Source organism: Leptodactylus fuscus, chromosome 6 (assembly GCF_031893055.1).
Source record: "Leptodactylus fuscus isolate aLepFus1 chromosome 6, aLepFus1.hap2, whole genome shotgun sequence".
NCBI classification, from domain to species: domain Eukaryota; kingdom Metazoa; phylum Chordata; class Amphibia; order Anura; family Leptodactylidae; genus Leptodactylus; species Leptodactylus fuscus.
In genome coordinates this window covers 37185156-37211355 of record NC_134270.1, presented here as the reverse complement: position 1 = coordinate 37211355, position 26200 = coordinate 37185156, and the positions used below count along the sequence as shown (strand labels likewise).

Sequence of the window (26200 nt, the reverse complement as noted above, 5' to 3'; positions counted from 1 at the left end):
TACACAGATATCAGGAAACTGCCCTCTCCCCTCCTCCTCATACACAGATATCAGGACACTGTCCTCTCCCCTCCTCCTAATACACAGATATCAGGACACTGTCCTCTCCCCTCCTCCACACCACACATACATACACACTCACATACAGACACACACTTTCCATCCTGCATCTCACATACTCCCTCCCCTTCAATACCTAGCACCACATCTCTCCTTCTCTTCATCTCTTCCAGGACTGCACGGGCTATAAAGACACGCCCACCTAGTCATGTGACGGCTGACTCACACAAAGGTCCTTCAGCTACAGGTCCTACAAGTTTTCCCCCGATCTTATCGTCGTTACAACAGTTTGTCTGTTATAAGAGCGGGGGTAGCAGGGGTAGCGGCTGTCACCGGGCCCCCTAATGTCCCGGGCCCTGTGGCAGCTGGTACCACTGCTACCACGGTAGTTACGCCCCTTCTCGGGGGTCCGAAGAGACCCCCAAGTATAATGATAACAGCAGTAGTGGCTGTCGCCGGGCCCCCTAATGTCCCGGGCCCTGTGGCAGCTGCTTCTGCTGCTATGGCAGTAGTTACGCCACAGCTGCTACTGCTCACTGCAGTCTTCTTCTTCAGCCTTCAGGAGGCTCCTGTGCACCACACATCATCGCAACATGATGTGCAACTCTCAGGGCCCATTGAAGGCTGAAGCTGTGAAGATTAGGCCACAAGTAGGAGCATGGATCGTTAAATGAATGCAGCCAGTTCTCCCTGGTTCTGCCACTCTGGTTGTTAAAAATACAACCGGATCACAGAACTGGGGAGAAGTGACACCCAAACCTCCACCACTTGTAGGCCACACGCCACATTGATCCTGTGGGCTACAGGCTTCGTGGGATGGGTAGGTATCAATACTTACTTGTCTGCTCTCCGGCCCCACTCACTCTTTCCTGCTCCGCACACACAAGACATCTTTACAGTGTTCCTGGAGCAAGAAGGAGCTGGACTTCAGAGCACACAGGTAAGTAATAACCTAATGCTGATATAAGGGGTCCAGTGACAGGACCACTGTATAGCCCATATAGTGGCTCCTTCACTATTCGACCCATACAGTGGTCATTTCACTGCCCACCCCCTATACAATGGCCACTTCACTTGCCCCCCATACTTTATGGGGACCAGTGATAGGACCACTATTGTGAGGTGGCAGTGATGAGGTCTAATAATCTATCCTCAGGATAGGCCATTAATACCTGAACGTCAGGGAGCCGACACCCGGGACCTGCACTGATCAGATATATGGAGCCGCTTCCAGCACCCATCCTGTACAGCAGTAGCTGAGTTGCAGTGATGGTGCCGGCCACTATACAGCAGACGGAGCTTTCTTTCAGCTTATGGGGCCACATGTCAGCCCCCTACTGATCAGATATTTCTGGACTATCCTTGAGATAGACCATAAAATAATTAAGTCCGACAAACCCTTTAATGGCCTACACACTTTAATGCCACCCCATAGGATTTTAACCCCTTTGACTGCCCCAACCCAATGTACAGTACATATAGTATGGGGGGCCAGTGAAGGAGCCAAAACCCCTTTAAAGAAGTTGTTTATAAATTGGGTAGACCCCTATGGCGGCCAGAGAGGTGTAAAATAAAAAAAAATAAAATAAAAAACATATATACCTGTCCACAGCACATCATTGTCCCCCGCCTGTTCATTCTCATGGCGGTACCTCATTTCTGGAAATCCTGTACCTCCTGTACCTAATCGGTCTCAGTGGTCAAATGAGGTGCAGGACTCCCAGCCAGAACATGGAAAAGACTGAATGGACTCTGGCAGCAGACAATGGAGCGCTGGGCACAGGTGAGTAGGCTTCTTCATTTTATATTTTACACCTCCCACCCATCAAATGGGTTGCCCCAATTTCTGGACAACCTCTTTAAAGGATTTACCCATCTTTCTAATATTGATGACCAGTTCTTAGGATAGGCCATCAATATTACATAAGCGGGAGTCTGACAGCCAGGACCTCTGCAGATCAGCTTTTCCACAACAGTGCAGCTACAGGTAATGTTAACAATTCCAGGAGCCATGCTGTTCACTTGCCATACAGAGTATAGCGGAGGGTCTAGGTAGTGCATGGCTGGTAGTGAGCACTGAGCAGTAGTAGTGAGGTAGTGAGTGGCATACATGGTAGTGAGCAGCATGGCTCCCAACATGTTATTACTAGAGATGAGCGAACAGTAAAATGTTCGAGGTTCGATATTCGTTTCGAGTAGCCCCTCAATATTCGACTACTCGAAACGAATATCGAACCCTATTATAGTCTATGGGTGGAAAATGCTTGTTTCAGGGATAGGCAACTTTCGATCAAATTATACTTACCAAGTCCACAAGTGAGGGTCGGGCTGGATCCTCCGAGCAATCGTCTCCTTGCAGCTTCCCCGTGGCATCTTCTGGCTCTGAATTCACTCTGCCAGGCATCGGGCCTGGGCAGAGCCGACTGCGCATGACCGCACTACAAGCGGACATGCGCAGTCGGCTCTGCCCAGGCCCAATGCCTGGCAGAGTGAACGCCCCTACATGGCATTGTTATTGATTAGGGGGGGATATTTTGGACATGATAGACTCTTAACAATGTAGAGGCGCATCCGCTGACCGCAAATGACTTTTTGATATTTGCATACCATTTTATATCATGACATATTACAAAACATAAAAACAAACAAAATCACGTTCTTTCAATGCATTTTATTTTCAAACTGATGTGTAAGATGATAAGGACATGGTTTTGGGTGAGAAGGTTGGTATCATGTCAACAATAGATAAAGTTCACATTTTTGTGATATATTTGTAGCTAAGACTTTACTTTTAGCAGCTTCTTAATGTAACCTCCTCTACTGAAGACCCTGGAAGCTCTGGATCAGTCAAGGAATGACACCTGGAGCACCATGTCATCACACAGTCATTACATAGAAATATAAATGAGCAAGTAGTATTCAATCAAATACCTCGCTCCCATAGGAATACGTGTAAGTGGCCGAACACCAAGGGGTTAAGCGCAGTGAATATTTGATGCGCTTAACCCGCTGATGTTTGGCCGCTTACACGCATTCCTATGGGAGCGAGGTATTCGATTGAATACTACTCGCTCGCTCATCTCTACATAGAAACTCTCTATGCCCTCTGCTGAAGTCTGGCCCTCGCAGCTTCCCAAAGTTTGGCGATTTTAGCTTTGTATATCCCTGCCTTGGGACCAGCGTTAGCTCTGAGTTCTTCCAGTTTCAGGATCATCATCCGCATCAGCTCATCACTGTATAGAACCAGGTTGGCACGAAAGGCGTCAACCGCAGAACGTAGCTTCTCTCTGAGATTTTCAGCCAATTGCTGCAGCTTCTTGTGGAAGTCTTCAATGTTGTCTTTGGTTTGTTCCGTCAGCTCGTCTCCAAAAGGTGACATACTCTCTTTGAAAGCCTTGAGTTCTTCAGCCCAGTTTTTCTGGAAGTTTTTAACAATGTGACGGATCTTTTGTCTGAGAAGAGGGATGTCTTTCTCCAGTTCTGCAGAAACCTGTTTTCTGACTCTGTCCACATATGGGTTGAGTTGTTTCTTCAGGGCCAATACGTTACTGCTCAGGGTTTCGAGCCTCTCAGTGATTTTCAGACTAAAGGAACAAAAGATAATGAATTCTACTATAAAATGTAAAAAATAAAAATACAGATTTATAAACATTACCCCATAATCTCCATAAACAATTAGGTTAATATGAGTCAAACCCATTGATTTTGGCTGGGTTGTCAAAGATGAGCAAGGGATTGTCTTCTAGGGGAATGTTGGGGGCAGAAGGATGTTTATATGACTACTTCGAAACACCCCTCAAAACCACTGGAGCTCCTAAGTCTTTTCCTTCAATGAAAGTTTCACCATATTTACTTACACAAGCTGTTTTCCAAGATCTGAAGACTCCGCCTGTGATACAGCCTCTCTACCGAGATCTCGTATGTTATTCAGATAGCTTTCAATGACTTCCCGGACATGTTGAGCATGGGATTGGGGTTCATCCCGCTGCCATGAGTAACGAGCCTGGGTTCCTGATGGTAAGACAAAGGGTTGTGTGTTATAGGAAATAGATAGTAACATAGTACATGAGGTTGGAAGAAAACACAAGTCTACCAAGTCCAACCTATAACCCTACAGATGGCAAAGAATACCACTAAGGGTGGTGCAGGATACAAAAAATACTGAGATGTCACAGACTGGTCTCAGAAATAAAGGAATATAGCACAGATTTAGTTACAGCTACTTACCTGTGAGGAACAGGAGTGCAAGCACCACAAAACCTCTCAACCAAGGACCAAATAAGGTAGCTGAAAATACTCAACCGCCAAACCATTCTCGCGGAAGAACAAAGGATGCCTGACTGATGGCGCTGGTAGAGGCCAGAAACTTATCACCTTAGGTTATAAACTTTGATCTTAGGAGAACTCTTTTACCCACTTCAATATATGGTTTATTATATTATAGAACAGTAATCTATAATACATCATATTACATATATATGTTACTGGTACTTTGATAAATGTGGGTAGTATGCATAATAACCAGGTATTATACATAATAACTAAAAAGTTGGTTAATGTGATACATATTTTAGATTTTACAGCATTCATCACATAAATGTGTTATTATGAATAATATCCAGCACCTTCTGGTTAGTATGATAAATATCACTCTTATGGAGGTTTGATCTTGTCTCTTTCTGATGTCTTCAGGGGTAGAACTGACTTCAGGAACATTCTTGGGGTCATTTTGCAGGTGGATGCTGATGGAAAGATGTATGAGATTGGCACTAAGAAAGGACGATTGGCTCAAAAGTATTCTAGGAACCAGTTTGCCATTTGTAAGGAGAATTTCATTTCACAAGAGGAAGTTCCAGATGTAATTGACTCTTGGTGAGTGTGCCAGGAAATCTTAAATCACGGGTGGTCAAAAGATGGAACTGCAGGGGAAAATGTCTTTCAGGAAAATGTAGCTATACAGAACTATACCACATATGGGTATAACCTCTGGTGTAATTGAACGGAAAACCATAAAAACCACCAGGTACTAAGGTTTAAGCAAAAATGAAAAAGATTTTTTATTGTATAAAATCCACATATAACAATACAACATATAACAAAAATACAGAAGGGGGCAACTGAAATACCCAGTAAACCGGAGTGAAGATGGGGATTATGGTAAGTATGCACAGTACAAAATAAATTGGTATAAATAGCATAGACATAGGCCAGCAAATGTAAGTATAAAAAAAAAAAGCCCTAACGGGCGAAACGCGCGTCAGGTGTGGAGTGGAGTGGGACACTTGGCCTTTGGGCCTACACGGTCTGTATGCAATTGTCTCTATAACTCTTTACTTTTCCATTTGATTTCTTTTGTGTGGGGCTACAAGTCTGGGACAAGAAACAGCTGAGAGACAGAGCACATGGAGCATGGATAATGGCTTCCGACTATCAGGGTACACCAAGCAGAGATGTCTTCTTCCCTGTCCTCAAGGCCCTTCTCAGAGAGTGTTTTCCTCTGAAGCTCTAATCTTACAAGCGCTGAAGTTGATGGACCTGCCTATCCATACATCTGGGACCCCCCACGTATATCTCTATCCAAGTAAGTCTTTGGGACAAATCTATATTTAAAGAAGCCCATAGCTAGTCTGGCAGAAATCGAGAATCTCCCGCTGCTAAGAAAAATTGTATTTGCTCTTCTACATACGTGTACCCAGTTGTCGAGGTTTAACCCCTCGGATACAGGCCATCTTTACAAGTATATACAAGTTAACTACCCAGCAACTATAAATTAAACTATCCCAAGCATTCCTGCTCCAAGCTCTATCACCTGCTTAATTGGACACGGCCTAAAAAGATTGCTGTATTGTATGTGAAGAAGTCCTCCATATGTACATTTGTATTACTTTGTCCTGCTAGTAAAAAGAGCAATGATTACCCCCGAAGCCTGGTTGTCTGTTGTCACTGTCAGGTATCAGAGCAGGGGTGGGTAGTCGGGGACATCAAAAAGGAGAGTTTGTGCACATTTGGGACCCAGGATTAATCCCCTGAAAGCCGGCCACATCAGATATTACCTGTGATACCAGCCCTGGACTTCCTGAGTTTTGCAAACCCTTTCCTTTTTGTGGCGTCATGAACAGGATTGTGCCTCTGTGCCTGCCTAAAGAAACTGTATGTTGCTTCTGGAGAACTACTGCTCCCAGACTAACCGAAATCACCAGTACTCTCTACAAAGTGGGGGTGAAAGCATTGTGTCTCTGTGCCTGCTTCAAAGACTGTATGTTATCTCTGTAGAACTACTGCTCCCAGCATAACCTTGATCACCAGTACTCTCTACAAAGCGGGGGTGAAAGCCTTATCGAGACTGTGTTATTGTATTTCATGCTGTGTGACTGTATATTCCACCATTTTGGATTGACTAGCTACTTGGGCAATTCAGCAGGAGTAAACTCCCCCCACCAAACTTCCCCCAAGTGCCAAAACTGGGTGTTGCCATCTTTACTAAAGCACTGAATCCAAATCCATCTAAGCTGTAACAGGACTCCAGATCCCCTGCCCCCAATTCTTTTTGCAAAGACTCCTTATCTCTTCAAGGATCAAAGTGATCATCCTGCCTGCAGCTTCTGCCAGAACCTCCACTGCCATTGTCTGCTGTTACCTGCCATTCCTGGGATACAGATAAGTGCATTTTATAAAGTGACTTTGTATTTGCTGAGATTTGCATTTCATAAAAGAGACAGAAGCCTTATTATTTTACATAAAGAGACAGTATCCTAATCTTTGCAAAAATGTCTACATCGCCTCAAGATGCCCTGTCTAGCGCAGATAACACTACAACCTCATCCTCCAGTGCTCCTGCACCTCAGGATACAGCTACCATCTCTGCTCCAGCTCTTGGTAGAACGACAGGCTTGCCTTTCTTTATAGGACCCTCCAGTCTTCCAAGTTACAGAGGGGATCCTCATACCCTTGCTGGGTTTCAGGAAAAGATATTGCGTACTCTTGAACTTGTATCACTTCCCCCCACACAGCAGGTGCCGCTTCTCTTAGGACAACTTGAAGGTCCAGCTGCTGAGGAAGTTCGTTCCTGGCCACCGACAGAAAAGACCACCGTTGACCAGATCCTCACTCGTCTGAGAAAAGAATTCGAAGTCCAATCACCAACTGAGGTTCGTCTTAAATTCTATGACAGACGTCAGAGACCAGGTGAGACCCTCAGAGACTATGCACTTGCCCTCCAGTCAGCATATAGGGCTCTGCGCCAAGTTGACAACATTGATCCTACTGCTGCAGAAAGCATCATTACAGACAGGTTCATAGAAGGTGTGGACTCATGACTAATACAGAGTCAACTCCGCATGCTGGCAGCCCAAAATCCAAACATGTCTTTTCTAGATTTTAAGACTTTAGCCCTACGAATAGTGGGAACTGATTCCCCTTGTGCTAATTATTACTCTGCTACATATTCCCCAGACCTGGCTGGTGGAATCTCCGCTGCATCTCCATTACCTCCTATTGCGCCCATGCAGGCCACTCAGACTGTACAGGCTCCTACTCCTGCCACTATACCCTCTACCACCGATGTTCTTGCTCAGGTAGTGGAATCTCTTTGCCAAGCCCTAAAGGAATTAAAAGGCCAGTCTGCATCATGTGAGCCCTCTTTATCTAGAACATTGCCTGCAGAGCCTCACTCTAGCCGCCCAAGTCCTGATAGGCTTCCTCCTGACCGGTCTTCACAACGTGAACGTCCTTATTGTACTTACTGTGAGCGTGTTGGGCATTACAAATACCAGTGCTTTAAGTTAAACGGGACACCACCGAGGCCAAGGGCCGCCCCTCGGGAGGTGAATCCAAAGGCCCCGGGAGACAATCGCCATGGACATCCAGATTCGTCTCCAAGTGCCCGTACATAACTATTTGGATTGAGGGTGTACCATTAGAAGCTTTAGTGGACACTGGGTCACAAGTAACAACTATTGGGCAACAAGCCTTTGAGAAATATTGGGACTCTGACATACTAAATTCTGGGGGTAAAGCAAAGTTACGTTTGATTGCAAGTAATGGTCAGCCTATATCCCAACTAGGTTACTGGGAACCTACCATTCGTATTGGTGATCGTGAATTACCACGACAAGGTGTAATTGTTACAGAGTCTCAGGGAATGGCTACACCAGTGGTATTAGGCATGAATGTTATGCGTCATGTATTCACTGAATTGCTAGATGCTTTGCATGCTTCTCTCCCTACTGCTACTCTTTCTTACAGGCAAGCTGTACAACGTACCATCAAAGTGCTCTGTGCCCAGCAGAAGTTTGCTAACCGTAATGGTGAAATCTGTCGTGTCCGTATCCAGGATGCCCGACCCGTCACTCTGACTCCTAACAGTGAGACTCTCATCTGGTGCCGAGTTCGTCCAGGCATTAACAACGAAGATTACGAAGCTCTTCTTGATCCTATTCAGATTGAAGGACAGCCGCTGGTGAAAGCCGCCAGAAGCATCGTCACCGTCTCCAACGGTAAAGTACCAGTACGGCTAGTCAACCTAAGTGATGCACCTATTGAATTGCACAAGTTTAAGTCCGTTGCTCAACTGTATCAGCTCGATTCAGAAGACATCCTAGATGATGAAGCACTTGCTTATCAAAAGTCAATTCATGTCCCTGCCGGAGGTACTCACAAACCTACTACCTTCTGGTGGAATGAACTCAACATTGGGGATGCGAATACCCCTAGGGAACACATCAATGGTGTCATCAAAGTTGCGAAACGGCACAGCCAGGCTTTCAGCAAACATCCACTTGATTTTGGGAAAACCTCTTTGATCCAGCATAAAATCAACACAGGTGATCATCCTCCTATCAAGGAAAGATACCGTCCAATCCCTCCTGCTAACTACCAGCAAGTAAAGAAGCTGATAAAGGAGATGAAAGACACCAAAGTCATCCAAGAAAGTCAAAGTCCTTGGGCAGCACCTATCGTTTTGGTAAGAAAGAAGGATGGTAACATCAGATTCTGTGTTGACTACAGAAGATTGAACGACATCACACATAAAGATGCATATCCTCTTCCACGGATTGAAGAATCCCTCACTGCTCTTGGTTCAGCTGCATACTTCTCAACTCTCGACCTAACCAGTGGCTACTGGCAGGTCCCCATGGCTCCTGAGGATAGAGAAAAGACAGCTTTTACCACCCCGATGGGACTTTATGAGTTTAATAGCATGCCTTTTGGGTTGTGCAATGCCCCAGCAACATTCCAGCGACTCATGGAGAGATGTCTTGGCCACCTCAATTTCCAGAGTGTTTTGCTGTATCTTGACGATGTTGTTGTGTATTCTCGCACTTATGAAGACCATCTGAACAACCTAGCAGAAGTGTTCCAGGTTCTTATTGAACACGGCCTGAAGATAAAACCTTCAAAATGCCACCTGCTAAAACCAAAGGTCAATTACTTAGGCCATGTAGTCAGTGCTGAAGGTATCCAGCCTGACCCTGACAAGATCTCTGCTGTCAAAGACTGGGAAACTCCAAGGACAGTAAAGGAAGTCAGAAGTTTTCTAGGATTCGCGGGCTACTACCGACGCTTTATACCTCACTTTGCACAGGTAGCGGAACCACTGACAGAATTGCTACGTGGTTGTCCTAAAGAAAACTCAAACAGAAGACTCCTAATTGATTGGTCTGAAAGACAAGAAACTGCATTCCAGACTTTGAAAGCCTTATTGACTTCTCCTCCAATTCTGGCTTATCCTGACTACAGCCATCCTTTCCGTCTCTATACAGATGCCAGCTATCAAGGCCTAGGAGCTGTACTGTCACAAGTCCAGGACAACAAAGAGAGAGTCATTGCTTATGCCAGCCGAAGCTTGAGAGGTGCTGAGAAGAACGATCAGAATTACAGTTCGTTCAAGTTAGAGCTGCTTGCTGTTGTGTGGGCCGTCACAGAGAAATTCAAAGACTACCTTGCGGCTACATCATTTACCGTTTACACAGACAACAATCCTCTAGCTCACCTAAACACAGCACGGCTAGGTGCTCTCGAACAGAGATGGGCTTCCAGATTGGCGAACTATTGTTTCGACCTCAAATACTGCAGTGGTAAGACCAACGTAAACGCTGATGCGTTATCCCGTTTGCCTATAGGAGAGGAACCTCCTGAAGAAGACATGTGGGAAGATGTTGAGATGCCTCCCTTCTATCAGAAGTTTGCTACGCAGAACGTCATTGCTGCTACACAGCCTGAAGAAGGTCCTCAAGAGAAATCTGACCCACTTCAAGAACTATCTAGATGGCAAACCCTCCAGAAAGAATCTCGTGTCATAGGTGAAATCTATGAGTACCTAATCACTGGAAGAATACCTGTCAGACTCAGAAGACGGTATACGGATACTGAGCTCAAACGCCTATGGAGGCAGCGCAAAAGACTTTTCATCCAGAAAGGCTTGATTCTGCACAACACCTTAGATCCTGTTTCCGGTGAGAGGTTGCACCAAATTCTCATTCCTAGGCGGGATGCCAAGATCATTCTTGATGCCTACCACGATCAATCTGGACACTTTGGAGTGCAGAAAACTGAAGCCACCATACGCCAACGCTTCTATTGGATTGGAATGCGTGCTGACATTGAGAGTTAGTGTAGTGAATGTCCAGCCTGCAACCTTACAAAGACTGGTAAGAAGGATGCTAGAGCACCACTACATCCCATCCATACTCAGAGACCAAACGAACTAGTTGCTCTTGACCATGTGAAGTTAGCCCCGACTCGTTCAGGCTACTCATATGCCCTTACCATGGTGGACCACTACTCCAAGTGGGTTGTCGTTGTGCCAGTTAAAGACCTCACCGCACGTACCACAGCCATCACATTCTACCGCGAATATGTGAGACACTACGGGTGTCCTGAAGCAGTCCTAACTGACAGAGGACCTGCATTCGAGTCACAGCTTTTCCAAGAACTATGCCAGTTCCATGAATGCAAAAAGCTGAGAACAACTGCCTACCATCCCCAAGGGAATGGACTTTGTGAGAAGGTTAACCAGATCTTCATCAACATGCTGAGAACAGCATCTGTCACCAAACAAGCAGAATGGCCTCAACTACTTGATGAATTAGTGGAGATCTACAATAACACTACCCACTGTTCTACAGGCTATTCACCATACTTCTTAATGTTTGGAAGACAAGGTCAACTTCCAAAAGACCGTGCTTTAGGAATTCAGATACCAGATGTGATCAACCCTCTGCCAAAGACTGATTGGGTTCTAGAACATCAGCGCCGAATGCAAGAAGCGCAAGAGATAGTCGACTGTCGCATGAAGGAAGCTCACAGACGACAAGAAGAGAACTACAACCAAAGAGCTAATGCTACACCTTTACACATTGGTGACAAAGTATGGTTAAAGAAGTACCACAGAACTGGAAAACTTGATTCCCTTTGGGAAACAGAGCCATACACCATTACAGCAATTCTCTATCCAGAGTCCGATGTTTATGAAGTAAAGAAACCAGGCATGGCTCCACAAACAGTGCATCGGAACCGTATCAAATTGTGCACCAGAGAGGACTCACTGAGGATGTCAGCACCTCCACAAGCTACAACTGTCTACCAACCAGTTCCTGTGATGGCAACTCCTCCAAGACAGCCTTCTGTAGATGAATCGATCTTCAGATCTCAATTTCTTATCCCCGGCTGTTACCAGTTTGTCCCTGTTCCAGTTCTTATCCCGACTCATGTTCCGGTTCCAATTGTTCCCCCGGAACCAACACAAGAGGGAATGCCGGACTCCAGTGTTGCTGCTCCAATTGCTGCTCCTGAACCAACACAAGATGAAATTCCGGACTCCAGTGTTGCTGCTCCTGAATCAACACCAGATGAAATTCCGGACTCCAGTGTTGCTGCTCCAATTGCTGCTCCTGAACCAGCACAAGATGGAGTTCCAGTTTCCAGTGTTCCTACGCAAGTAGAAGACCAAGTGCTGAGGCGATCAGAGCGAAGTACCAAGGGAACTCCCCCAGCTCGCTATAGAGACTGAGCAACCATATCCTTTCATGTATATATACTTTGCCTCTTTCATATACCTATATTCTTATTAATTAGTTAGTTAGCAACCGTTTAAGCCTCCGTATCTGGGTAATCCCAAGCATTTTGTTATGTTCTTGTTTTGCATTACATATTTCTCTACAGCCTATGGACTACTGAGGACTGTATTTTGCCACATAGTGCCTACCCTGAGCCTTTCCATGGACAATGCCCTATTGCTGAAAGAGACTCTACCCACCTATTGGCATTATGTTTCCACTGTTTATTATGTTTTGGTTTTGCATATAATCACGGGGTATCGTTCTTGTACATAAGTCATGTCACATTGTTGTTTGCCACTATTCTGTTTATTGTTTCTCAGGTATCCAGCCCTACTACCTGTGCGCATCCCATCCCTCTAGGTTCCTTCGCGCTAGTTAGTCGCCGAGGACGGCTCTTTTCTTAGTGGGGGTGTATGTAATGTCCCGGTACTGCTAGTCCAATTCGCTCTACTAATCCTTGCAGACCGAGATAGCATGGACATTTTCATATAAGGTAAATATTTTCCTCCCCCTTCATTCCTTCTATATATTTCTATTCTTCCAGAGCCAGCACACAGGAGGTCTATTAATGCGCCATCTTGTGGATGTTTTTGTGAACTGCACCTGCCTATACTTTGCCATTGTAATTTGAGTTGTTACTGTAAAGGGAGTGTCCATTATGATTAGCTGACCTCCAGGACCAATCAGGCTCCCTTGACTGGCCTGGAGGGAGAGTTGAGTGACCACCCTCTCTAGAGGGGGTTGGGGACGTTTTTGGCTGATTTCTTTTGTGTGGGGCTACAAGTCTGGGACAAGAAACAGCTGAGAGACAGAGCACATGGAGCATGGATAATGGCTTCCGACTATTAGGGTACACCAAGCAGAGATGTCTTCTTCCCTGTCCTCAAGGCCCTTCTCAGAGAGTGTTTTCCTCTGAAGCTCTAATCTTACAAGCGCTGAAGTTGATGGACCTGCCTATCCATACATCTGGGACCCCCCACGTATATCTCTATCCAAGTAAGTCTTTGGGACAAATCTATATTTAAAGAAGCCCATAGCTAGTCTGGCAGAAATCGAGAATCTCCCGCTGCTAAGAAAAATTGTATTTGCTCTTCTACATACGTGTACCCAGTTGTCGAGGTTTAACCCCTTGGATACAGGCCATCTTTACAAGTATATACAAGTTAACTACCCAGCAACTATAAATTAAACTATCCCAAGCATTCCTGCTCCAAGCTCTATCACCTGCTTAATTGGACACGGCCTAAAAAGATTGCTGTATTGTATGTGAAGAAGTCCTCCATATGTACATTTGTATTACTTTGTCCTGCTAGTAAAAAGAGCAATGATTACCCCCGAAGCCTGGTTGTCTGTTGTCACTGTCAGGTATCAGAGCAGGGGTGGGTAGTCGGGGACATCAAAAAGGAGAGTTTGTGCACATTTGGGACCCAGGATTAATCCCCTGAAAGCCGGCCACATCAGATATTACCTGTGATACCAGCCCTGGCCTTCCTGAGTGTTGCATCTATAGCACTATGTTATAGATAGATAGATAGATAGATAGATAGATAGATAGATAGATAGATAGATAGATAGATAGATAGATATGGACTGCCTTTAACCCCTTAGCGACCCTTGACGTAACTGTACGTCATGGGTCGCATGGGGATGTATGGAGCGAGCTCACACGCTGAGCTCGCTCCATACACGGCAGATGCCGGCTGTATAATACAGCCAGGACCTGCCACTAACAGCAGCGGTCGGTGCCCGAGCCGATCGCTGCTGTTAACCCTTTACACACTGCGGTCAAACGCGACCGCAGCGTGTAAACAGCGCAGGCGGCATGGGCGCCGCCATGTTTCGCCGATCGCCGCCCTCCTGAACGTCACAAGAGGGCGGTGATCGGTTGCTATGACAGCCAGAAGCCTATTGAAGGCTTCCAGGCTTGTCTCTGCCCGAGATCTATTAGACAATGCCAGAGGCATCGTCTAATAGAAGTGCTGGGATTCTGCTATTCACTGCAGTACTGTAGTATTGCAGTGAATAGTATGAGCGATCAGACTCCCTAGGTTTCAAGGTACCTAAGGGGTCTGATCATAAATGTAACAGAAGAAAAAAAAAAGTTTTTAAAAGTATTAAAAAAATAAAAAAAATATAAAAGTTCAAATCACCCCCCTTTCCCTAGATCAGCTATAAAAGTAATTAAAGAACATTAAACATAAACATATTAGGTATCCCTGCGCTCCAAAATGCCTGAACTATTAGAATATTAAAACATTTATCCCGTATTGCGAACGGCGTAGCGGCAAAAAAAATAAAAACAGCCAAAAAGCGTTTTTTTTCAACACTTTGCCTCCTATAAAAAATTGAATAAAAAGTGATCAAACCATCGGATCTTTCCCCAAATGGTATCAATAGAAACGTCATCTTGTCCCGCATAAAAAGACACCACAACCAGCTCCATACATGGAAATATGAAAAAGTTACAGGTGTTAGAACATGATGACACAAATTTTTTTTTCTATTTTGCAAAGTTTATCATTTTTTTAAAAGTATCAAAAAATTTCAAATACTATATAAATTTGGTATCACCGCGTTTGTACTGACACGTAGAACACAGGTAACATGTCATTTGTACCAAACAGTGAATGCTGTAAAAATTAAACCCATAAGAAAATGGCGCAAATGCATTTTTTCTCCAATTGCGCCTCATTCTGAATTTTTTTCCAGCTTCCCAGTACATTGCACAGCATATTGAATGGTGCCATTACAAAGTACAATTTGTCCCGCAAACAATAAGCTATCATGTGACTCTGTGAACTGAAAAATGAAAAAGTTATGGCTCTTGAAATGTGAGGAGGGAAAAACGAAAATGCGAAACCAAAAAATGGCCTGGTCCTTAAGGGGTTAAACTTGATTCCCTTATCATAGTTTGCTATATTTCCTTTCTATGTCCACCGGCATGAGATAGGAATAAAGCTCTATAGTTACAGCCTATATTTGGTCCAGTATACGTTGGGTACAAGTAACCCCTTACTTTCCATATATATATAATGACTACGTTTGAGCTTAATTCCTTTACTACAGCCAATACATACTTTTGGATTCAGGTGATCTATGACTATGCTATATTGGATTAACCCTTCCACTGCGACCTCCACTCTCTTGTGTTGTGTGTTGTTTTTAGTGTTTTTAAATGTCTTGTCTTCCCTCTCTAACAATTATGTTAATAATTATGTCCATAAATTATTTTTTTTAAATTGTTTATTTAAGAATATTTTAACAATAAAAAAAATCAATAAATTTGACAATCAGTATTACTCCAAAGAGAGAGGACAAAAAAAAGAACAAACCATCAAAGTAGAAATATAAACATCAGTAAATCAGCATAGGTCATCAAACAGACGTAGACACATTGCACATTCAAAAGGACAAAAAGGACAAGACAAGACAGGAAACAAGGGGAGAACAGGGGAAAGGAAGACCGCTAGAGTTCAGTGAAATACAGTGTCCTATAGTCTGGGTTGTCCAGAATGTGTTATGTCCATAAATTATTTTTGATACAGTCATGTTTTTGCATCATTCATGATTTTAACATTGAGACTGGGTTGGAGTACATTGACTATTTGTTTGGTATCTTTGTTACTAGCATCTAGTACTGGGACTGTTTTGGTTTAACTATGCAATAAAAGTCCTATGACCGGGGGATGTCTGGCTAGATTTAAAGTTAAAGACTCAAATAGGATCAGATAGAAATCTCAAAAGTCATCTTACCTGTAAGGAAGAGCAGGGCTGTAGAAAGTAGCAAGACATTCATGCTTGGGCAGACTCCTCAATGCACCAGATAAACAACCTGTATTAGATGTATAAAGATGACAATGCTTAAAGGAACACCCCTGAGAATTACACAACAACCCCGGACATGCGTCCTCTCTTCTAAGCCATATGTGGATAAGTAATTGAAATGAAATAATACATTCTAATAACTAAATGTAACATGAACAGATTATAAAATTCAGGACATCGTGTGAACTGTGGTTTTTCAGTGTCTGATAGTGAATCTACCACTAATTTGGGCACCTACACACCTACCTTATCAGATTATAAAAGGACATTGAACACAAAGCTCTAAAACAGCACAGTATAAGAATACAGACCAGAGATTAAAGCCGCAGTGGGGTACAAGCCACATAAGAATCTTACCACAGGTACCCCAATCTGGCAGGAATAAAGGGACCTTCAACTTCTTGGAAATCTGCTTTTTGTTTCCAATGGAAATAGTATATTGTGTTTGTGCGTTTTACCTCTTCCCCGAACTTCCTGAGCCCTGGTTATGAATAGAGATGGGATCCTTCTATGTCTGCTCTGTATACTTATGAGAAGTAATATATAAGCCGCTCACCAGAAGTTCAGCCAATGAATAGAACATCTAAGATATGTCATGGAAGAAATACCAGTTCCCAGGACGTCTTGTAATAAACACGAGAGAAACAATATTTAATGCAATGATATTTAATTAGACATATATCCGCATTCCAACCACTTATATCCTACAAAGAAGCTACATAAAGTCTAGCTAAAACTCTTGTGTATACACCTCAAGAAAATGATGGCTAAGAAAGTTATTGATCCTGCTAGACATGTTTCAGAACTGCCAGTCTTTTTGTGAAATACAAATGGATGTTATGCAACTGGTATGGACAAAATCATGACCCTTATGACGGCAATTGTCCTGATCAACTAGAATTGGATCTTGCAGAGTCTAAAAGGATTCAATTCCAGGTATGTACAATGGTTCTTAAGCTCAACACTGAAGAAAAGGGAACACCTTTGCCTTAATGTCATCACTGCGCATGCGTCGGGGCTCAGTGACACATCTCAGCAGACAATATTAAGGGATGTTCCAGTTAATTGTTTTAACCATGTTTGAGACTTAATTTAATAAATAGTATATACTCACCTGTCCATTCATACAACGATGAGTCTTTATCAGTGGCTAAACTCTGATACTCACTGCTTAGCCACTTACTGGCTGAAGTGCTCAAGTTCAGGCCAAAGGTTAAGGAGACCAAGGAACAGTACCCAGACTATGGATCGTTTATTATTATTAATTATTATAAGTCTCCCTAGGGGTTAAAAAATGAACTGGAACATCCCCTTATTATTACCTGCTGACATGCGTCACTGAGCCCTGACGCAAGCGCAGTGATGAAATTAATCCAAGGAGGTACCCCTTTTCTTCAGTGCTGAACTTAAAGGGGTTTTCCCACCTCATTGTTTCAGCTTTGTCTGCAGTGTCAGTGTATTTCTCTTCCTTTTAGTTGTAAGTGGCGTTAAAAAGTTACTAAGGGTTGCAACTATTTTACACCAAAAGTGATAAAATAATACTGAATCTCCCCCATTGAGTGAAGATGTCAGGAATAGATTTACAGACACTCATTGTAAGTCAGCAGAGTTAGAAACCATAATGGCATTTTCTTCTTTCATGTCTGTTGTGGTGTCTTTATTCTGCAGATACCATATACTCGTGCATTTCCTTCAACAGCTCTTCTACCTTAGCACTCCCCCATAGGTAATAGTGTCCTAATTATCTACCCCCTACAGGTAGCAGTCCCCCATAGGTAATAATGTCCAATTTGTCCCCAAATAGATATTGGTGATTCCCACAGGAGGAGTTTCGGCCAGGAGCAGGGATCAGGGGCCTATCTTAGTTCTGACCGGAGACCATCATCACCTCTCAGCTGGCAAGTAGATCCATCCAAAGAAGTTTAAGACTGACCCAGGTAAATTCTGGTTCTAGGGTGACAAGGAAGAGTTCTATGACAACTACTTTAAACTCACGAGGGGTCTCCCTTAATCTGACAACCTAAGCCTACTGTAACCGCACCATCTGCTGACATTTCAAGACTCATTACTACTTTATTTTTCTGTAGACAGCCATGTGAGGGCTCAATCTTTGCACAACGAGCTGCAATTTCAGTTGGCACCATTTAGGAGCAATTATAATGTTTTGTTTGACTTTCATTAAATGATTTTATTTATAATGCTTCTGGTTGGTTGCTTTTTTTTGTTTTGTTTTTATGTCATTCACTCTGCATTAAAAATGACATGGACATTTTTTCCAGTGGGTCACTACCAGGGGTGCCCATATAATGAGGTGGAGTGAGGCGGCCACCTCAGACAGCAGGAGGCGGCCCGCGAACCCAACAACTACTACTATTAATATACTCGGAGTTAATATACTACAGAGTTTAATCAGTGGCTTAACTAGGAATGGCAGGGTCCCTTGTCAAACTTTTGACATGGACCTTCCCCCTGACCCTGAAGACCCTGACCGAACCCCCTGGGATCTCTTACATGATGATGTTTTTGGTTCTTTTGTCGCATGACGTTTTATCGTCCACCCCAGTAGATGCTATGTACAGTATATGTGGTGTTACACAAGGACACTTCTTGTGGTACAGCGATGTATGTAATTGTTATAATAAAGATTTGATTGTATTATAATGTTTATGGCACTTTCCCCAGCCTTATGCTGGACCTCTTAGAGTTAATCGGCCATTCCTGTGTTGAGCCAGTTCACACAGAGTTTACAGACACGCATTCTGGCACGTATACACGTGTCAGAATGTGAGCGCTCAAAACAGATCCCATTCATTTCAATGGGTCGTTACGGACGTATAACGCGCGGAATTTGGCAGCTGCATCTGAACTGACCCTTGCTGGGTAAAAGGGAGCTATTTTTTCTCTGTGTTTTCTACAGTTTAACAAGTCCTATCTGGTTTCGGCGTGTTGTTAGTCACTAGTGTTAGTGTGTAGTTAGCTTCAGAACGCTGCAGTTGTGTCTCAGAAAGCTCTTTCAGATCTCTAGTTAGTGGTAGTTCGGCCAAGACAGGCTGCCTCACACCATTGGGCCTCACATGGCTGAAATGAGACCTGCACTTTCCTAGTAGTGGCTGAAACAAAAGACCGAGCCTGGAGTTACCCCATATTCGCCACATTGGAAAGGGGCAGAGTACTAGAGGAGGTAGTGAAGAGCAGATGTCACTTCCATCCGTTTATACAGAGTACCACGTGTATGGATACTGGGCATCCATGTTACTTGTGACTGGAAGATTTGTCTAAATAAAGTGTCTACAAGCTTTGCCTCTTCAACTATCACTGAGTCTCCTGTGTAGGGGCAAAACTAGGCCCAGAAGGGAGAGAACAGTAAGCTATACCGGGGCCCTGCAGCCAACACCGTTTTGGAATTTTTTTTAGGGGTCAAAATGTAAATAAAACCATATAAATTTGGTATCCCTGGAACCGTACCGAAACACAGAATACAGGGGACATGTCATTTTGGTTGCACAGTGAATGACGTAAAACCAAAGCCCGTAAGAAAGTCGCAGAAATGCATTTTTTCTTCAAATCCACCCCATTCAGAATTTTTTCCCTGCTTCCCAGTACATTATATAGAATAATTAATGGTGGCATCATGAAGAAAAAATTGTCCCGCAAAAATTAAGACCTCATATGACTCTGGGAGCGGAGAAATAAAAAAGTTATGGGGTTTAGAAGGAGGGGAGTCAAAAACGAAAAACGAAAAACAAAAAATGCCATCGCGGGAAGGGGTTAATGAAAGGGAAAAACCCACAATGGTCACAGAAATAACTTGAATCTGACAAAAGTAATGTCTCAGGGGGTAACACAGTGGCTAGCACTGTAGCCTTGCAGTACTGGAGTCCTGGGTTCGAATCCCGCCAGGAACAACATCTGCAAGGAGTTTGTATGTTCTCCCCATGTTTGCATGGGTTTCCTCCCATTCTACAAAGACATACTGATAGGAAAAAAATGTACATTGTGATCGCTATATGGGGCACACAATCTACATTAAACAAAAAAGTGTTTCAGGTGTGAAGGGGGTCTTTTCTAGACGGCATGTTTCAGTTCCTTCCAAAGATGCTTAATAGGATTTAGGTCAGGACTCATAGAAGGCCACTTCAGAGTAGTCCAATGTTTTCCTCTTAGCCATTCTTGGGTGTTTTTAGCTGTGTGTTTTGGGTCATTATCCTGTTGCAAGACCCATGACCTGTGACTGACACCAAGCTTTCTGACACTGGGCAGCACATTTCTCTCTAGAATCCCTTGATAGTCTTGAAATTTCATTGTACCCTGCACAGATTCAAGACACCTTGTGCCAGATGCAGCAAAGCAGCCTCAGAACATAACAGAGCCTCCTCCATGTTTCACATTAGGAACAGTGTTCTTTTCAAGATATGCTTCATTTTTCAGTCTGTGAGCTGGTACATAGAGCTGATGTGCCTTGCAAAAAAGTCTGATATTTGTCTCAACTCATCATTCTCCCAGAAGTTTTGTGACTTGTCAACATGTAGTTTGGCAAATTCCAGTCTGGCTTTTCTTTGATTTGTTTTCAACAATGGTGTCCTCCTTGGTCGTCTCCCATGAAGTCCACTTTGGCTCAAACAACGACGGATGGTGAAATCTGACACTAATGTTCTTTGAGCTTGAAGTTCACCTTTAAAGGGATTCTAACATTTAGAAATCCTTTTTACAATAGAGACACATAGGAATAGCCTTAAGAAAGGCTATTCTTCTCTTACCTTTATTATGCTGTTCCTGTTGCTGTTCTTTCTTCCTTATGTATATGAGTTTTCTCACAGCACTGGGGGCCTCTGTCTTCTTCACCACCTCCGCTTTCTTTACTAGCACTCCTTCTTCTCTGGGTCCGAAAGTGCCAATGGCCATTTTCCTGTGGCCTCTCCCATTCGGGCCACTGGAAAATGGCCGACAGACATGTGCAGTTGGCGCTCTTGGACCCTGAGAAGAAGGAACGCAAGAGAAGAAGGCGGAGGCGATGAGGAAGACAGAGGCCGTCGCTGCAGAGTTTTCAAGCAGCACTGGGGACACCACCATTGCTGTGAGAAAACTCATTTGCATAAGGAAGAAAGAAGAAATTCCTCAGGAATGGCAGCACGGATCAGAATAATAAGGGCAAGAGCCTTTCCCCCTACGCCCAAACAGCAGCACAAGATGGTGTATTCCTGCCCCTGTGTTCTGTTAGGACAGGTGGAACTTTTAATAAACTAACAAGTTACCCTCCCATAAAAGGTCCCGGAGACCTCCCCCTCCCTGTGTTTTTTTCTGTCCTGTTACCAGGACAGGTGGAGGGAGAGGTCTCCTCCTCTCCCACATATTTTTCTTGGGAAATCTTTTTTCTTTTTGCCCCCCCCCCCCCCCTTTTTCTGGTCTTACCTGGGGGTGTAGGGCTTCTTTCTTGACTTCTGTGCGGCGCCAACCCCCCCCCCCCCAGCCTGGGTAGACATGCTCCAGCGTCCGGGTGGGGGAGAGGGAGTGAGAGGTGGCATCTTCTGATGTCTTCGGCGCTGCGGTGCCGCGCGCTCCCGGCTCTCCCCCGCCGCCTGAGGGGGAGATGCTCCGGTGGCCGGGGGAGGAACTTTGTGCCGCAGTTCTTTGTTTCCGCCGCGGGCACTGCTAGGGTGCTCCGCGGACTTCCACTCTTCCCGCGCATGCGTGGGAATCCTTTTCGCGCATGCGCGGTCCGGCTTCCCCGCGCGGCCAGGGATTGGGAGCGCTTCTCAGCGTTCTCATCCTCCGTTTTGGGGAAATTTTAAGGGGGCAGTGTCCCCCCTCTTCTCCAGCCTTCTTAGCCAGGTTAGGCTAAGGGAAATTTGTGCCCCTCAGCCTTGGCTCAGGCAGAGGAGGTGGAAGGGGCGGAGCTAGCATGTCTCTGCCCCCCTTTCGCCCTATTTAGCTCTGGTCTGCCCAGAGTAGGTTGCCTGTCTGCTTAGCTTGCAGGTTCCTACTGTTCCCTGGGCAACCAGAAAGTAGAAAAATTCCTAGACACTTCAAGTGCTCTGAATCCCATTTAAAGGTGATGTATGCCCCCTGGTGGGCTCTGAGAGTAGAAGCTGTAAGGTAAGGAAAATAATGAGTAATATGTTTTTCCTTAGATGTCATCCTCCTCCTCTGTGGCTGATAACCCTAAAAGGAAGGCTTCCAGCAAACGTCGCCACCTAGCCTGTGTTAAGTGCGAGGTGCCCTTACCTGATGGCTACGCCTATCAATGTTGTCGCGGGTGTCGAGGTCCCCCCTCAGAAGACACTTCGGTCCGTGACGTAGTCGGTTGGGTGAGAGAATTTGTCGAGGAGTCGATGAGAGAGATGAAGGTCTCGATCTCTCAGTTATCTAAGAGACCGCGTATGGATTCGCCCCCTTCTCTTCCACCGATGGAGGGTCTCCAAATCTTGGATGAGGTTTCCTCAGAAGAGGACAACCTGGACCCAACTAAGCCGGTCTTCTCGGTGGATAAGATGCCCAAGCTGCTAAAAGTGGTTTGGGCTAAAGAGATAGGGGAGGCTACTGAGGAGACTCCGTCTACCTCTCTCAGAGCCTTCAGGGCTGACCCAGACTTGGTCAAAAGGCTCGAGGCTGAATGGCGGTTACCTGAACGCCCATTCATTGCTTCTAGACGCTTTAGGTCTCTCTTTCCCCTATCCGAGGCACAATCCAGCTCCTGGGGCCCTCCGCCCAAAGTTGACATTGCCGTCTCCAAATTGTCAAAGCGTACGGTAGTACCAGCGGAGGATGGCTCTAACCTCCAGGATGTGATGGATCGGAGGGCGGAGGGGTCCCTGAGGCGTATATACGCCTCTTCCTCAGCACAAGCCTCAGTGGGCATCGCGGCTAGCGAGGTAGTCGCTAAACTGCGGTCAGACATCTCAAAACTGGAGAGAGATATTGACTCCGGGGTCCATCGGGACGACTTGCTGTCGGCCATGACAAATATTAGCCTCATGTCTGACTATCTCTCGGAGGCGGCTTTCTACCAGATCAAGCTGGCAGCAAGAACCATGGCATTGTCCACCGCCGCAAGGCGCCCGCTTTGGCTTAAGCCCTGGAGGGCAGATAACGCCTCCAAATTCAATCTATGCACCTTGCCCTTTGAGCCAGGCAGACTATTTGGGAGTGAACTCGACTGGATAATGGAGGGTCTGGCCGATTCAAAAGGTAAGAACCTGCCCCAGTCTACAGGATCCAGGCAACAATCCTTTCGGGGCTACGCCCCCTCCAGAGGCATGTCTAGAGGCCAATTTCGTAGGCGCCCCTCGGGCCCAAGAGGCGGTCGAGGTTCCTCCCGTGGTGGTGAAAAGAGAGCCACCTTCTGACTGTCACGATCCCCTTGCCTGCAGGGCCAAGCTGGGGGGTCGTCTTTCCTTACATTTAGCCGCCTGGCACCATCATATCCAGGATCCTTGGGTTCTCCAGCTTATACGGGAAGGCTACAAGATAAGCTTCCTTTCCCTTCCTCCAGACAGATGCAGGAGGACCCGCCCTCTTCAGGGCACCAAACAACTTCATCTGCAAAGATCTGTGCTGGAGTATATCGACAAGGCTGCATTGGAACCCGTCCCTCTAGACGAACAAGGGCAAGGCGTCTACTCACCCGTGTTTCTAGTGCCAAAGTCGACCGGAGGGTGGCGCATGATTATCGACCTAAGGTATGTAAATCAATTTATCCGCAAGGTCCGGTTCCGGATGGAGACCATAAGGTCGGTTCTCCCCTTTCTGCAGCCAGGAGATCTATTCGTCACCTTGGATCTGAGGGATGCATACCTCCATATCCCCATCTATCCTCCACACAGAAAGTATTTAAGGATTGCCACATATCTAAACGGAAGATTACATCACTTCCAGTTTACAGCTCTCCCGTTCGGTATAACCTTAGCCCCCCACATCTTTACAAAGGTAGTGGCCCCGGTCATAGCCGCCCTGCGCCTCCAGGGGATATTTATTGTCCCATATTTAGACGATTGGCTGATAAAAGCTCAGTCAAGGGAGCTCCTCGCCACACAGTTGAGCATCACAGTGGCATTTATAAGCGAGCTGGCCTGGCTAGTAAACTGGCAAAAGTCAGTAGTGGTTCCATCTACCCGGATTCAATTCCTAGGGTTCAACTTGGATTCTCTCAGTATGATGATCTCCCTGCCCTCTCCTCGGAAGGAGAAGATTGGTCGAGCGGTTCACCACCTATCCCGAACCAGGAAGGTTACAATCAGGACAGCGATGAAGGTCCTAGGTCTCATGTCCGCGACCATCGAGGCAGTTCCCTGGGCTCTATGGCATATGCGCCCTTTACAGCTCGAGATCCTGAGAGTATAGAACCACAGTCCCTTGGGACTTCAGAAGCCTATCCAGCTTTCCATCAGTGCCCGTCGATCACTAGAATGGTGGTCCCAACTCAAGGACGGGAGGTCCACGGTCCAGACCTCCTGGACCCTGTTGACCACAGATGTCTCCCTTACAGGCTGGGGAGCGCATCTGGGGGAGACCCTAATACGGGGAACATGGAACCAGCAGGAGAGAACGCGCTCCTCCAATTGGCGAGAGCTTACGGCAGTTTATCTGGCACTACGGACTCTGACTCCCCATCTCCAAGGGAAGGCTGTCAGAGTAAGGACAGACAATTCTACGGCCGTTCAATATATCAACAAACAAGGAGGCACCAGGTCTCCCTCCCTGATGAGGGTGACCGACCTGATATTTTCCTGGGCGGAGAAGAATTTGTCCCGGCTGTCAGCGGTACATATCAAAGGCCACCTCAACGTCCTGGCAGATCAACTAAGCAGGGGACTAGTAACAACAGCCGAATGGTCTCTGTCCCCGGAAATTTTCCAACAGCTCACCAGGATATGGGGTCTCCCCGAGGTGGATCTGATGGCCACCCAACACAACGCCAAGGTGGGACGATTTTGCTCCCTGTACCGGGACGGCAATCCCTTGGCGATCGATGCCCTGTCGATACCCTGGAGCTTCAAACTAGCATATGTTTTCCCTCCGATTCCAATGATTCCCAGGGTGTTGGCGAAACTCAGGCAGGACCAGACATTGGCCATTGTCATCATGCCGTTCTGGCCGAAAAGGGCATGGTTTACCCACCTCATGTTAATGAGTCGAGGGACCTACTGGAGGCTTCCGTGTGTCCAAAACCTGGTAACTCTAAACAGTCAGCTCTGCCAGGATCTGGACAGGTTCAACCTCACTGCCTGGAGGTTGACCGCACCGTACGTGGAGACAGAGGATTGTCCCAGGCCGTCTTAAGAACATTGGCCCACTCTAGAGCGGACTCAACTAATCGTAGTTACCAGAGGATCGCTCAAGTATTTAAGGATTGGGGAGCCAGGAGGCAGTGTGATACATCATCCATTGAATCAGTCCTGGAGTTTTTACAAGAAGGGTTGGATAAAGGATTGTCCCCAGCCACCTTGAGAGTACATGTCTCGGCTTTATCCGCTCTATTGGGGACTAGACTGTCTCAGAATCCTCTTATAAGGCAATTCCAGAAAGGGGCCTCTAGGCTCCGACCCCCGGTACGGCCCCCGGCCCCCCAATGGGACTTAGCTGCGGTCCTGCAAGGGCTATGTGGCCCTCCATTTGAACCCTTGACAGAGGTGGACTTCAAGTACCTCTCTTGGAAAGTGACCTTTTTGCTGGCAATCACATCTGCCAAGCGAGTAGGTGAGCTCCAGGCCTTGGCGGCGTCAGAGCCATACACAATCTTTTTTCCAGACAGAGTCCAGCTCAGGTTTGTTCAAGGCGTTCTGCCCAAGGTTCCGTCAGTGGAAAATATAAACCAGACTATAACCTTGCCCACCTTCTTCCCCTCTCCTTCCTCGGAGTGGGAGGAGAAGATGCACAGTTTGGATCTTGTACGAACACTGCAGATATACCTGGACCGGACAGGCCCATTCCGCAAGTCAGAAAACCTACTTATCAATTTTTTTGGTCACAACAGAGGTGTTAAGGCGTCCAAACCTACCCTGTCAAGGTGGATCAGAGAAGCCATCTCAGTGGCCTTGCAGACACAGGGGCTGCAGGTTCCAGAATTTTTGCGAGCCCACGCTACCAGGTCGGTGGCTGCATCCTGGGCAGAGAGGCAGTCCCTCTCAGTAGACCAGATCTGTGCAGCTGCATCTTGGTCTTCCCACTTGACTTTCGCCAGGCACTATAGATTGGACTGGCATAGTCCTTTGGTTATTCTATCCTGACCTCTGCTTGTCAGGATCGCCCTCCCTAGAAGG

At 45.8% G+C, this 26200-nt stretch overlaps 4 protein-coding genes across 6 annotated transcripts in view; all 4 read right to left on the bottom strand.

The window, feature by feature from the left end:
- The window catches only part of LOC142210522 (uncharacterized), a 42364-nt gene extending 34710 nt beyond the window's left edge, over positions 1-7654 (bottom strand). Inside the window, exon 1 of the mRNA XM_075279735.1 lies at positions 7644-7654. The gene's annotated coding sequence lies outside the window, so the exon portion shown is untranslated. The remainder of the gene's footprint in view (positions 1-7643) is intronic.
- Positions 1-26200, bottom strand: part of LOC142210521 (uncharacterized) — a 297487-nt gene that overhangs the window by 88801 nt on the left and 182486 nt on the right. Inside the window, exon 1 of one of the 2 annotated variants that reach the window (XM_075279733.1) lies at positions 12353-12356. The exons of the other annotated variant lie outside the window; for it this stretch is intronic. The gene's annotated coding sequence lies outside the window, so the exon portion shown is untranslated. Of the gene's footprint in view, positions 1-12352; positions 12357-26200 lie in introns of those variants that run through there. 2 annotated transcript variants of the gene reach the window in all.
- LOC142210524 (uncharacterized) overlaps positions 1-26200 on the bottom strand; it is a 219996-nt gene that overhangs the window by 66751 nt on the left and 127045 nt on the right. The window contains exon 1 of one of the 2 annotated variants that reach the window (XM_075279740.1): positions 9984-9993. The exons of the other annotated variant lie outside the window; for it this stretch is intronic. The gene's annotated coding sequence lies outside the window, so the exon portion shown is untranslated. Of the gene's footprint in view, positions 1-9983; positions 9994-26200 lie in introns of those variants that run through there. 2 annotated transcript variants of the gene reach the window in all.
- On the bottom strand, positions 3158-5789 carry LOC142209967 (uncharacterized). Its single transcript, XM_075279003.1, has 4 exons — positions 5747-5789; positions 4288-4347; positions 3918-4071; positions 3158-3644 (listed from the first exon to the last, which is right to left on the bottom strand). Exons 1-4 carry the CDS (start codon positions 5787-5789, stop codon positions 3158-3160), a joined length of 744 nt encoding a protein of 247 aa, XP_075135104.1.